This window comes from Melanaphis sacchari, unplaced genomic scaffold (genome assembly GCF_002803265.2).
Source record: "Melanaphis sacchari strain LSU unplaced genomic scaffold, SCAv2.0 Contig7_pilon_pilon, whole genome shotgun sequence".
Classification (NCBI taxonomy): Eukaryota; Metazoa; Arthropoda; class Insecta; order Hemiptera; family Aphididae; genus Melanaphis; species Melanaphis sacchari.
The window spans coordinates 7427961-7443439 of NW_020271560.1; the positions used below are offsets into that span (position 1 = coordinate 7427961).

Below are 15479 nucleotides of genomic sequence, written 5' to 3' on the forward strand. Positions count from 1 at the left end.
GGCAATTTAAAATCAAAATGGTATATTATATTAAATATTAATACCTTATCAAATATATACGTGTGTAGGGAGCAACTATATTTGTACTTAAACTTTACCTCTATAGGTAACTCATCTGTTTGGTACCATATTAAGTAAGCATAGGTCTACATTCAATTAACTCCCTCCCCAATTCAGTACGGTCCATTTCCCCTTCTAGGTAGACTATATTTACTCCCAAAGCAGGGTTGATCAAGTTCAAATTTAATAAAAAGGTGTACCTATAGTATGTTAGTATGTACCTATTTAAACAAATAAAGAAAGTAAAGTATAAAAGTTAAATGCTAAGTTTTGCATTTTATGTTAATTCAAAAAATAATAGTACCTACGTACTAATATTACGACTATAACGTAACTATATAACAATAAATGTTAGATTTTTATCGGATTTTTATTCGTTTAACTTGTTTTTATCGGACTTCTATAGATAGAATACCACCTAATTTAAAATATAAATAATAGTATGTATACATATTAGCTGTATAAGCTTTAGTTTTAATATTTTTTATTTTAATTACAGGTGTACATTATAATATATACGACTATGACTATGCTATACCATGGTATGACAATAATTATATATACCTAATACAATATAAAAATATAAAAAATGTAATAATTATACTTCAGTTGTTTTGAATAAAAATTAAAAAACACATCGTTTTAAACAAAGTTTTATTTTAAGATTATCATTATAATAGATAATTATTATCATATACATTATAAATGATATTGTAAAAATGTCGAATAATTCGTTAATCAGCAACTAAATAAATATTATATCTTATTTTAAATAATGTTTTATAAGTTTGCGGATACAATTTAATTCGTATGAAATCACTCAAATGTTCAGTAGAGGTTTGCGAAGTTAGATAAAATGCGCAGTAAATAATAATTGTAATTATTAAATAGTTAACATAATAATATATATTTTCACAAAATACGAAACGTTAAATCGTATTTCCTTAAATTATTTCAATTTAACGGATACACGTAGAAGAAATATAATGGATAATTTATAATACCTATATAATTTATTATTATTAGCTTTAAACGACACAATATATTCCTTTTAACGAATAACTATTAACTAAATAATGTGCTATTATTAAATAGCTATTATATTGTAGCTATATTTAATGATCTTTATTTTGAAGTATCGGGCTTCCGGTCTCGTCAAAATACAATGCAAACGGTAATGTGTAAATCGTATTGTTATAGGTAGTAACTGCAGCAGCATTTATACAAGCACCTACCTATCCAAGCTATACCTTTTTAAATGCCATATTATTGTAAAAGTCTTTTTAAATTGTTAATGGGCAACACCATTCAATACTAACAATTACACCGACGATCGACCTGACGGAAATACTTACTGTCCAAATAATATCTCCCACGGCTTGCATGTGAATATACATAGGTAAACAGGATCTACGAGTGGGTTTGTGGTGAGGTGTAGTTAAAGCGAGCAAAGCTATTAGTATCTCATTAGCTTGGATCTATAGTAAAATTTTGCAGTAGAATAATATAATATGTTTGACAAAAAGACATTTGTCGATATGTACATCATTTCCTGTGCGACGTTACTATTATACGGGTCTGTTGGTGGGCTTTGTGCGCTGCTGCTTCTACCTCATCGGGTAGCTCCAGTTCAACGATTTAATATTATTATTACATAGAAATCGCTCGTGTGCAGTACTACGTTCGTCTCCAGTAGAATTTTCTTACGACAATTGTTACGTCAACTAAGTTTTTTCTGCCAACATTTTTTTGTTTTCATTCCGCGAATTCGATTGATAAATTGAACGTTTTTCCATCCGTTACACGATGAATTCGTCGAAAAATTCGTCCAGCAATAACAACAATAATAGCATGCAGGACTATTACATAAAGCGGCAAAAGAACAACGAGGCGGCTAAGACTAGTAGATTAAAGAAAAAGGAACAGGAAATAGAAATCGCCAAGAAGAAGCAAAAACTCGAGATTACTTACGTAAAACTTCAAAAACAAATAAATCGTATGCAATCGGTCCGTGCTTAATAATGCAATTTATTTAAGGTAAGACAATTAGTACAATTATTTAAATGTTTCTCACTTATCTACATCCTATGTATATACATTATTTGTTGAGATTATTGAATAATTTTATATAATTTTCTTCAACATATTATAATTTTTTGGCATACTTACCATTTATTAGTATAGATACCTATATTATCTATGTTATATTAACTACCTATTAATAAAGTGCAATAAATTTATATTCAAGAAAAATATAAATATTTTTAAATTAATAAAAAACAATTTTTGTTTAAAATTGTTTTTACGTAGCTAATAGTAAAAGTCAATTTACTAACATGAGTATAGCCGTATTAATCAAAAATAAAATGTTTCAATAAATTAAACAAAATATTAAAATTAAAATAATAGTAATACAATTAGTTATAAGTTGTAATATATTTTTAGTTACACCGTTTTTTTTTTTTTTTTTTATTGTAATGATAATGTTAGAGACTTCAAATTTTATTGATCTAATGACGTGTATTATGTATATATTAAACTTTTACTTTTATTAATATAACATAAAATAATAAATAATAATGTTATATTATAATAAACTTCATAAAATAAATCTATATTTTTATTTTAAACATTTCATAACTGTAGACACCGGGAAAAAATATTTAAAGAACTTTGGTATTTAGATGTCTACCACTCTACCCCATACCTTTTCTCATTTTTTACTTTGAAGCGAGACTGAACGTTTCATTCCTGAAATAATGTACATAAAATTTTTTCGGTACTTCCCCAAAAATTTCATTATTATTTAGTATTTACTATTAAAGCCCATTGAATAAAAAAGTTATGAAAAAGTTTTTTAAATTAAGATAATTTAAATTTTTTAGAGTTGATGAGTTATCTCATTAAATAAGAATATAAGTTACAATTTTTGATTTTTAATTAATATTGTTTAATTTTTATTTGTAATATTTACACAAGTAAATTTTTAATTTTTATAACGTTTAATTTGAATTATATTTTTATGTTTTAAACATTAATGGATAATGATAAAAAAAAGTTATTTATTAATTTATAATATTTATAATTTTTTTATAAATTTGTATTTAATAATTATTTGCTGTATAATTTAATATTTGTACTATTAAAAATTTACTCGGGTGATGAAAAAATTGTACCATATGGGTGGTATTCGTTGAGTCAGAGAAAAAACGCACAGAGGAAATGTCCTATAAATTAGAAAACCTTTTACCAAACTAGTTTGCAGAAAATTAAATATAACCAAATTTTTTTACTCAGTAGATAAGTCAAAATATAAAAAAGAAAAATGGTGTAATAATTAATTCATCGCCCATTTTATTCAATAATTGTATTTTTAATCTCTTTTTATACTAACCCTTTGATTAGAATTTACGTTTATAACAAATTTATGTAATTTGATTTGTATGTCCTTTTATCCTACGAAGATTTAATGACGTATATTTACGTACCTAATTCATGAATTGTCATATTATATTTCGATATTTAGTAAATGTATACTTTAATATCTTAATAAGAATATTAATTATTTATTTAAAAAATTTAAGTACCTAGGTATTCTGGGGTCACAGTGTAAATAGTAAAAACCACCTAACAACCTCGATTGTTGTACCATTATTCGGGTTGGATGAGATTAAGTAAAAAACAATAAATTCATCGAAGGATTAACGTATTAAATATTTAAAGAAACTAATAATTTTATTTCATAATCTTTTGTATAATATATTGAAATATTGTATGTCTGAGAAGTGGGATTTTATTTCACAGTTTACTTAAACTATTCGTAGTTGTAAAGGATATTATATTATATATAGATACATTAAATACTAAGAATTGTAATAACTAATGAGCCGTATAGACGTATAATTACATTTAAAAGTATTCAATTAATATTATATTTAAATAGAACTTAAATGTAGGTTACTATACCTTTAGTTATTAGGTGTCCATAGTATACCGGCGATGACATTTATGAAATCTGTCATTGTTAATGAACAATATAAAAAACTAATCACGCCAAAATATTTATTATATTATATAAAACTAATTCTAACAATAGGTATATAAAAAAATAAAATCATCAACTATATTATCATTGATTATTATATTATAGTAATTATAAATTACTATTTAAAATACCATTAAGTACTATGTAAATAATAAATATAATATAATATCGATAAAATAAGTCATTAGTCATTACTTATTACTTATTAGTTATTAGTTATTTAAGTTATCAAGACAAGAATAATATTTATATTTAATTCAGCGTAGGATGATTTATATTAAAGTGTACATTGTTTATAATTTATGAAAAAAATTTCATTTTTAGTGAAAAACTTACAAGAAGGTTTATAGTGTTTGAACACTATATTCCAGTGATAGATAAAATTGATTTGATTTATATCAATAAATTCAATTACAATCGATAAAAGGGAGGACATTAATGGGTTAGTTTTAACTTTTAAATATGATCTGCGAATCTGTGATCATAAAATACATTTTGTTAACAACATTCAATGTTCATGAATTATTTTTTCATAATGATAATATTAAATATTAGGTATCACAATTTATAGTGTGCGATTTTAAGGTTTAACTTTTATTAAGTAAACTAAAAAAGTTATACATTTTTTTTTAATTAAACATTTCTTAAAACATTTGTATTTTTTTTTACAAGAATTTTGAACGTTTAAAAAAATGTTTATTATTGGTAGCATTTTGTAAACCCTGCATAATAAGAGGTATGTAATCAGTCACCTACTTAAAATACGAAAACAAATTTAACAAGAATTTCAAGTAGAATATCCTTGTATTTTATGAAAATACTATACGCCTTTATTAATTATAAAAATATTAAATTAGTATATATTTGGTGTTTTTTTTTTTTTTTTTTATCAGACAACAGTTATTATTTAAACATCTATTATCTCATTATGTTTTTTGAATATTTTTTTTATACATATAATTTCCAGTCAAAATTAAACAAATGTATTTTTAAAAGTTTTTTACTTTTTTGAATGATAACATTGATGACATACATTTTTAATTTCATATTCTGAATTAGAATATTTATCGGAGTATTTCGATGTATAAAATTTAAAAATAAAATGAGTAGTTTATGAGTTACAGCATTATATTATATAGTGACGTGGCAAATGACTATTGCCTCTAAAAATGTCTTAAATAATGAGTAGGGTGGTGGTCGTTTGGTCTTCTAATTTTAAATTTAATGTAATAATCAATAAGTAATCAATACTGATCTGAAATATAATTAGTTGTATCATATTATTATGCATTAGTTATATAAATTTATGTTAGTCCCCGTCCCCAACCATTATTTTTGCGTATATAGTGATGAGTGGGTTCTTGGTATATTTTTCTTTGTCTCGGAAAAAATTTCAGTCACCATACCATTGGTTATATATAGATAAATAGTATTTATTATCAATGGTTATAACTTTAAATACTTTTTACTCATAAAATACTTAGCCGAATTTAAATTTGTACACAACAAGTACTCCAAAAAATATTCAGATTCAAAATATGAAATTAAAAATGTATATTTTCATTAAAAAGTAAAAAACTTATAATGATGAAAAAACATAATGTTTTTTTTTTAAAGTGTTGTTTTATTTCAACTAAATATTATGTAAAAACATAAATAGATTTTGAAATATTGAGTATTATTCAATAAAAAAATCTCTCTGTAAAATAATAAAAAATAATTTAAAATTTCCCTTAGTTATATGCAATCACCAATCATTTTTTTAAATTTTTATTAGATTAAACCATCGTCCATTAGCATACAATAGTTAAAAATTTTGGACAATAATTATTAATATTCTATAATTTAATTGTTTTTTGTATTTCAGAACATATGCAAGTCCCCCAGAGTTTTCGGCAATCTCAGATCACATCATGGAAATATAAAAATAAGTAAAAATGGCGTTCCCTAGTCATATAGTTTTTTTATTATTAATTTTAAATTTTAATTAATTAGATATACACAAATATTTATGATAAGTATAATATAGAAAGCATGTGCTCAAAATTTTTTCTAAATTGTTCAGCTTATGTAAATTACTCTAATTTTCTTTTCTCTTCTATTTTATTATTTTATAACTATTACTTATTATCATATTATTAATTATTATTATTTAATCATTTCTTGCCATTTAATTATCATGCAATACTGAACTATAATATGAAATGTATTTTACTGTTGTAAAATTTAATTGAACAACATGCTTATATTTTTTAATTATTTGATAATCTTTTAAACTGTAAGTTTTTATTTATTTTTTTATGCTTTAAATAAAATAACATTTTCATTTTTACCTGGTATATCAATTTATTATTTTATTCTTATTAATTCAGTTAATTGTTTTGAAAATATAATACAAAAATAATGGGTTTGATAGGTATTATATAAGTGTTTGTCTGATAATTTTACGAAGTTACACTAATTTTACTGTGCATTTTATTATGTCTTAATCTTATAACAAAACAATTTAAACATTTAATTCAACTTTATCGTTTAGCAGCAATGCAGACATGCTAAATTGTCAATATAACAGAAAATTATAAAGAAAAATAGTGACTCACTGAATGACGATGATTATAATGTTAAGTGTTGAATGTTGATAGTATAAAAAATAAATGACTAAACAATTTATAATAATTTTTTACTACGATGGTTTTAAGTAGGGTTTATTACCGTCAGAAGCTACAATTAAATCAATTTTTACTTTGTAAAATATCATGAGTATTAGAGGTACCTATATTATGGCTAAGCAGTATAAATTAAATACATAGGTAGATAATAATATTGAATATATTGATTGATACATCTTTATGTCTTGTATAAATCATATAATTTTAGATTATTTATAATAGGTATACATAAATACATAGGAGCTACCTGTATAATAATACTAATTTACTTCATTGACATGGCAGTGTTGTGTTAGTTCAGAATAAAATTAATAATTGTTTTTGTAAGAGAATAGTCTTTGTTTGCAAGATTCTCTACAATGTCAAAATGATCTACTCCATTTATTCTTTCTTCTGTTACTTCTAAACCAAGTTTGTCCAAAAACTATAATACATAAAAAAATATATATATAGGTATACAGTTTACATATTTACTTCTATATACTTGTTAATGACATATAGTATCATACACTTTATATTAATTTATTAATTTAAATAGTATAGTATAGACTTGAAACTTATTGGGCTTGTTTTTCAAAATAGTAAAAATATTCATATATTGATCCTTATATTTTTATGCCTAATAGTTAAATATCATGTAGAGATGTATAGTTAATATAACTTATAATTAAATACTGTTATTCAGTTACTTTGAAACTTCAGTGTGAAGTCCAACCACCCACACTAGCGCCAAATGGTATTTGTGTTTCTGAAGCAACATATAAACCATAGGATAGCCACCATTGACTACTTATGTTATATGTTAATATTGTTTATAGGTATCATTTGGATACTTGTTATAAAAAACAAAATAGATATAAAATATATATATATAGCACAGCATCCATTGAATTGCAGTATTTACCTATCTACATTATTTTTTATTTTTATCAAAACTTGATTTTCAATAATATATGACAGGTGATTTCATATTAGGACATTAATTTAGCAAGCTAACTATAGATAATTGATTATATGAATCTATAATGTTAAGTTATTAAATATTTAAATTATATATCTATTAGCCATGATTTATGAGAAATAAAAATATTTACACGTAAATAAAAGTATTAATAATACAATTTTATTTTAAATAATTAAACTTGCCGTGAAAGGTCTAATATGAGATTTACTATAATAAATAATAATTGGTAATTACTAATTAATGACACTAAGACTACCTACCTACAAAAGCGTACTAAACTTACTAGCTATAAATAATTTTAAAGTCTATTATTATTAATTATATCTATTCAAATTTATTGTATAAATAGTCCCAATATTAAAATAAGTAATTTAAATGAATAATAAGGTATATTGTACATAATTAACTCAATTATTTATAAGTTATAACAAAAATGGATTTGAAAGATACTAATTGACCTGAGACCTATATACCTACTGGTTTTTAAAAATGTATTTCTTTTTATACATAATAAATTATATTTATTAATTAAATTGAACCTACTATGTGTTATACTGATAAATGTTGAATAATATTGCTTATTAAACCAGTTATTAGTTTTTAGTATAAATTTGCTATATTATATATGTATATACTTATTGTATTATAATTTTAACAGTACTTTCAAGTTTCAAATAATAAAAATAAATAGGTATAGGTAATTAAGTGGTTGGGGCTGGAGGAGAAGTACTGGTACCATGGTTCCTCCTCCAGTCCTCGATATCATAAGAAAAAAAAAAAGGTAATTAAGTGGTAATAGTTCTGATTTGTTTGTTACTAAAATAAAAATGTAATATTTATAGTCAATGATACTATGATAACAAAGAGTAAAATAAATGTAACTAACTTTAGTAAACTGCTTTGATTGAAAATGGAAAGCTGGAGAATCATTTTCTGCATAAACTACAAGAACTTTTACGTGAACTTGTGACATAAAATTTGTAAAATCAAGTCCACATAAACTATTTAGTGGACTTAATTGTAGACAAGTTTCTCTGAAAAAAAATAATAAAATTTTTTAAACGTGATTTTAAACTTGCAAAAAAATTGGTTATTAATTGTACAAAGGATATTATTTTTAAGTCGGCCACAGCACCCAAATGCTGGATCAATATATGTTTTAGGAATATCTAATAACAGTAATAACATAAGAAAAATACCAACTCAACTATAATTTATTTTGTGATGGTAAGTTGCTTATTATTATTTATACTCTTTTAAATTACACAATTAATTCACTAATATAGAGTTACAATTACTAAAATAGGTATAATACTTGTTAAGCTTCAGTGGTTTATTGATAGAAGTCTCCAATAATGGATTAAGATCAAATATACCACTGATGAGTATAAATCCTTTAACACCAATATTTTCATTTACTTCAGAATGTATCATAGATGCAGCTAAATGAGCACCTGCTGAATGCCCTCCTAACCAAATATTTCTGGTTGTAAACAATAATTATGTTTATTATTATACATTATTCACAATTATATCATTATACTAAAACAATTGATAGGTATCTAATTTGAATTATTATTAGTAATTAATATCAATAATTATACTTAAGTATATTTATGTAAAATATTTAAATTGCTGAATCGCATATAATTTTAAATATAAATTAGTATAATATTATTATTTTAGCTTACTTGTATTTTAAACAATCTTTTAAATATGATAACAGTTGATGAATTTCTTCAACTATATTATGCAGAGTTACTAAAACAAAAAATATTTTTAAGTATGTTAAACTAGTGGCTTTTTAAATTCTGTGCAAAATGATGAATGTATTGATTCTATAATAAATTATCTTATTTTTGTGTGTTGTTACCTTTTGATGCAGTAAAAGTGCTTTGATCTTATATTTCATTTTGAACATGGTTTATTGAAAAATTGGATCTAGTACCAACCTTAGTTGGGGATTAAAAGTAAAAACTCCCAGTATTTTTAAAAATAACTATTAAAAACAAAATAAATAGGTAACTGAGAAATTTTTATGCAAAACAAGTTTTCTACAGAATTAAAATATTCATATTTGCATTTACTAGACAAGATTTTTTTAAATATTTTGTGGATCTTATGCTAGCTATTTATTGATATGTATATATTTTAAATTATTGACATTTTTTAATTTTTATTTGCATGAAAATATAATACTATGTTCTTTATAAATAGTTCCTATTGAAACTTAAAAAATAATATAGGATTTAATAAGTCTAAAAAAAAGTATATATACAATTTTTTTTTATAGACATAATTTTTAAATTTGGACAAAATTAGATAAATCCAATTTAAACAAAGAATTAGGATTCTAGTAATTTTATTGTAATTTAAAAATATTGTTATTCGTGGGGACCTAATAACGTTTGTATATATTATATTTTAAATACACAATGACATTTTCAAAATATTTAGATTAATTTTAATCTGTTACTATTTTATACCACAAAACTATTCATAGTGTTCCACAGTAAGTCAGCACTGACTTAAAAGTTAATGTCAGTAACTAATTAAACCTACTGTATTACTACTAATAAAATAAATGCCAATAATAGTAATAAAAGTAAATCACATAAAATAAAGTTACTAGTTATTACTTACTTTGTAATAAAGACTAGGTTAGAAAGTCATTTTTTGTATGCAATGATTTACGAGTATTATTATTTATTAGGAACACTCGACATCTAGGTACTATATAGTAGAGTGGTTATCTAGTTGTTAACTATTTTTTTTTTTTTAATTCTAAAATAAATGAATGGATGATAATATGTACCTTTTGGTGCTAGATCATAGCCAGGAATAACTACTCGAATTCCAGCATTTACCAATGGTTCTACACAGTAGGCAGAAATGTCTTTGTTTAAGTCTTGCCAATACCCTCCATGAATATAAACAAAAGTATAATCCAAAGAAGTCAGTTCATCTTCATAAACATCTAATAGTTGTTGATCACCAGATCCATATCTAATATTTGTTGATATACTATACCTAGATTTCTTAATTTTTTCACTTACTAAATATATTTAAACCAAATTATATAAATATCTGTTTTTATATATTTTTATTAGTGCTTAGTTAAACTTACTTAACTGAACTATTTCAATATGTTTATTGACCACTGTATTTGGATCCATCCGTTTACACCATAAACTTGGTGTGTATAGATCTTCATTACTTTTAGTCTAACAAAATAAAAATAAAACAAAACATTTTATATTTTACTTGTAAATTATATTATAAAGTAAATTTAAAGTACTTTTCTATCCATTTGGTTTTAGATTCTTAATTTTTATCTATTATAATCCCAGACTAATATTGTATATCCACTAGTTGTCTTTAAAAGTTTTATAATTAGACAATAGTATAAGTCACAACATTAAATATGTACGATACTATTACATAATGATTACCAATGTATAATAGTAATGCTATTGCACATTACTGTATTAGGTATATGGACATATGGTAAATAATATTTGAAAACTTATATCATGAAAATAATATAGATCAAATACTGGTTATAAATATTAGGTATTATATTTCAGTAGGTAATTTAATACTCAAAAAAAAAAAAATATATCCAATTATATATATTATGTAATCGATTAAATAATTTTATAATTTATTAAATAAACAATCAAATGCTTTTGTGAGCAAATAAATAATTTGAGATTCAATATTATTTTATGTTACCACCAAGTGATAAAGTCAATAATATAATAGTAATCATCAATTTATTATTAAGACATTGAAATAATTTTAGTAATTAGTTTGTAATTAACTATATTATTTATTATTGAAAAAAAAAACACCAAGAAATATTTTTATCTGTAATTTATATTTTATTACAGATACATAGGTAGGTATATTTAACAATTTTATTAAATTAATAATTAATTAAAATATAATAAAATACTAAAGATTAAATGTATTAACTATATCTATTCTCTAATAATTTTTATTTTAACAGTCTCATTTTTTTTTTCACGCATTAAGTTGTTTATATCGAATATAAATATTTAATCTTAAATTAATTGTAAAAAAAAGATATATATATATAATATATAGTATAAATTAAAAAATATTTATAATCTTAGGGTATTATTAAAAATATATTATTATTGATCAACAATTTTTAGAAATTATTATTTTACATGTTTTCATCTACAAATTTATTAAGATAAAATCTTAAACCTTCAATACTTTCATCTCGACATGACTTGCCATGTTTTTCAGCAGATAACAAATACTCTTTAGCTAATACAACTGGTACTCCAATTAATGTTGACAATTCTTGAGCACTTAATGATCCGTTTTTTTGTAATGCTTCAACAGTTTTTTTCAATACAACAGATTCGTCACATAAAGATGACTGTAAAGCTAATACTCCACTGTCAAATTTTCTTAGTTTAACAGGCGATGATTGATCAGTATTCATCATATAACATGCATGCATTAAATCTTCAGGTGATAAAAGATCTAATCCTCTAGCCCTATTTACCCGACAATAAACCTCTGCGAGAGCCATTGTACCACCAACTTCTTCTAATGAAATATGAATAATTTTGATTATTTCTTTACATAGTGTTGTATAATATGCATTTGAATCAGTGAATGATGATCTAGTAACTGGGTCATCAACACCAAGACCTAAAAGATAAGACTTGAAACGCACTGTTTCATCATCACTAATACCTCCTTGTTTTTCTTTAATTTTTTCAGAAATATTTTTACTTAATGCTACCATATCTTTAGCTGTAACCATAAGTCTGTCTAAGTCTTTAAAAGCATCTGTTATACTAATATCAGATGCTTTTTGTTTTTCATAAATATTTTTTTCAATCCCTCCAATTCCTGTTCGAATTTGTCGATTAACAGTCTTGTTAATAGACCACTTTTTTTCTTCAACAGTCTTCTGAAATATATCAAAAAAACCATCCGGAATTTTATCCTTAAAATCAAGTTTGATATATTCGCCTTTGGCACAAGACACAGGGCCTGGATTTTCATTATCAGAGGGTAATAAATGAACAAGAATGGTTTTAGTTTTCGAACCAAATAAAGTGTCAGTAACTGTAGATTCAATATATACTATGTACCGAAGCTGTAACGACAACCACGCATCGCCAGACATCCAATAAAGACGTGTGGCTGTTAAGATGATATTACCACGATGAAACGAAGTTTTGTAATTGCCATCGTACAAAGTAATATTGCTATGACGCCATAAAACAGTCTCGGCTGGATCAGGCCTAGCATATTCGAATCGGTCCATATTGAATATATAAATTAAATAATTTTAAAAAGTATTTAAATGAGATTATTTTTATAAACCCGATAGGCCTTTATGTGATCGAATTATAAAACACTTAAAACAATAATTTTATACTTAAATTTCAAAATTCATATTTCACACTGGTGTTCAGTTAACAGTACACAATTTTACTTTTACACAAGTTTGGAGTCGATGATGGTCGATCGATTAATATTTCATTTTTGTGATAGAAATTTTGAAATTGACAAGATTTAATCATCTGACATCATATCTGTCAAAATAAAAACTGAGTAATGAAAATATCATAAAATATGATAAGACTGATAAGTGATAAGCTGATTCAGGTTTTGAGACTAACTACTTAGCAGTTACTGGGTTATCATTTTAATCATTATTTAGTCTTTTATATGGCCGATATGGGCACAATATCGTAATTTGTAAACTTATTCTCATTCTCTAATATCTATAAAAATACTCATTTTTTGGTTTAAAATAACTTAATATTACAACTGACGGATGCATGTACAAATTAATATAATATAGAGATTAACAAACATATAGAGCTTTAAATATATTTTATAATTTTGTGCAAAATGGGACTGATGACAGTTTTGAAGAAAATGAAGCAGAAAGAAAAAGAGATGAGAATCTTAATTTTGTATCCTTTTTTAAAACGTGTGTATAATTAATTACCTATTACAGCCATCGACCATTTATTGAATTAACCAAAATTATTAACTTATCAAATGTACTTATTACAATATAAGTCCTAACTGGCTGCTACTTTAAGTAATTAATAATATGTGATAAGTTTATAGGTTTATGTTGATTCATAAATTATAATAATTTATAAAGTAATTATAAATTTTATAAACAATTTAATATTTCAAAAATTAAATAGACTTGATTATTTATCCTTAATATTCTTACCAAATCAGAGGTTTAGATAATGCTGGAAAAACAACTATATTAAAAAAATACAATGGAGAGCCAACTAATACAATTGAGCCAACCTTGGGTTTTAACATTAAAACATTAGATCATAAAAGGTAACTTATCAAATAATTAATATTAAATATTTATTTTTTAATCTAAATTTCTAGGGACATTAAAACGATATATTATTCATAGTATTCACTAAATAATAAATTTACAGATAACAATTATACTCTTATTTTTTTTATTATGTTAATCACCATATTTTTTTCAGTTACAAACTAAATGTATGGGATGTTGGTGGTCAAAAGTCATTGCGATCATATTGGCGTAATTATTTTGAAAGTACTGATGGCCTTATATGGGTTGTTGACAGTGCTGACAAGAGAAGACTGAGTGATTGTACTAATGAATTACATAGTTTAATTGAAGAAGAGGTATTTTAAAATATAATATATAGGCATGAATATAAATTAGAAGATTTTGATGGTTTTACCAAAATATCAGAAACTACAAAAAACAATAACGTACCATTAAGAGGATTAGGTCCTAACATTTTTATCTCCTTTTCCATATGTGAAGCATAGTAAAAAGTAAAAGATATCCATTTTGTTTCCTTCAAAACGATTGATGTAGTAAAGCAGTAAAGATTATAGTCAGAGATTTTAAATCAGTGTGAAGTGTACATAAGATCATTTGGACATTTTTTTTTAATTTTAATTATTTTTAACACAATAAATAAAGTTTTCAAAATGTTCAATTCAAAAAATTTACCTTTCCAATCTTATATAGTCTTGAAACTGAATATGATGTTATTTATAGAATCTTTATTGGTAGTTGCTAAATGAGTAATTTTTACTATCTTGCATGTGTGAAAAGCAGAGACAGGAAATATCGGTACTTAAATTTGCCAAACACCTTAATTAATAACAATTTAAAAATTATAAGATATTTTTTCAAAATACCATAATAAGTATCATCCTAATTTTTTTGTGTTAGCCATTGATGAGCTATGTTTAAATATGAATGAATTACTGGTTTATTAGATTTATATAAAATATATTTTCAGAGATTGGCTGGAGCTACTTTATTGATATTTGCTAATAAACAAGATTTACCAGGTGCTTTATCACCAGAAGAAATAAAAGAGGTATAATTTTAAAAATATAACTCATAAAATGTATTATTTACGATAAGTAATCAATTTATATATTATATTTTATTATTAAATTTTAGGTGTTGCAATTAGATCGAATTAAAACTCATCATTGGAAAATAATACATTGTAGTGCATATACTGGGGAGAACTTGTTGGAAGGCATAAATTGGATGGTTAGTGATATCTCTGCTAGAATATTCACACTTGACTAAAAATGTTTTAAAAATTAAAATTAAAAACTTTTTGTATACACTAAATTGAGTTTTAATATTCCTTTAATAAGTATCTGTATTATTTTCATCACTTATAAAATAATCCTACATAAACAT

General features: G+C 23.7%; 3 protein-coding genes across 4 annotated transcripts; 1 reads left to right on the forward strand and 2 right to left on the reverse strand.

Moving 5' to 3' along the window:
- Positions 1 to 6881: 6881 nt before the first annotated feature.
- Positions 6882 to 11161, reverse strand: LOC112601670 (kynurenine formamidase). 2 transcript variants are annotated; one of them, XM_025349402.1, is made up of 7 exons: positions 11037 to 11161; positions 10866 to 10962; positions 10554 to 10793; positions 9430 to 9499; positions 9054 to 9221; positions 8625 to 8772; positions 6884 to 7198 (listed from the first exon to the last, which is right to left on the reverse strand). In XM_025349402.1, exons 1-7 carry the CDS (start codon positions 11046 to 11048, stop codon positions 7067 to 7069), a joined length of 867 nt encoding a protein of 288 aa, XP_025205187.1. In that variant the 5' UTR covers positions 11049 to 11161; the 3' UTR covers positions 6884 to 7066. The 2 variants fall into 2 exon arrangements, with proteins under 2 accessions (XP_025205188.1, XP_025205187.1); XM_025349403.1 differs by lacking the exon at positions 9054 to 9221 and having other exon boundaries at positions 6882 to 7198.
- Positions 11162 to 11889: 728 nt separating this feature from the next.
- Positions 11890 to 13342, reverse strand: LOC112601671 (vacuolar protein-sorting-associated protein 36). The gene has a single exon (XM_025349404.1). It carries the CDS (start codon positions 13053 to 13055, stop codon positions 11931 to 11933), a length of 1125 nt encoding a protein of 374 aa, XP_025205189.1. The 5' UTR covers positions 13056 to 13342; the 3' UTR covers positions 11890 to 11930.
- Positions 13343 to 13453: 111 nt separating this feature from the next.
- LOC112601672 (ADP-ribosylation factor-like protein 2) lies at positions 13454 to 15407 on the forward strand. Its single transcript, XM_025349405.1, has 5 exons — positions 13454 to 13713; positions 13994 to 14104; positions 14266 to 14428; positions 15061 to 15141; positions 15228 to 15407. Exons 1-5 carry the CDS (start codon positions 13649 to 13651, stop codon positions 15360 to 15362), a joined length of 555 nt encoding a protein of 184 aa, XP_025205190.1. The 5' UTR covers positions 13454 to 13648; the 3' UTR covers positions 15363 to 15407.
- The last annotated feature ends 72 nt before the right edge of the window (positions 15408 to 15479 follow it).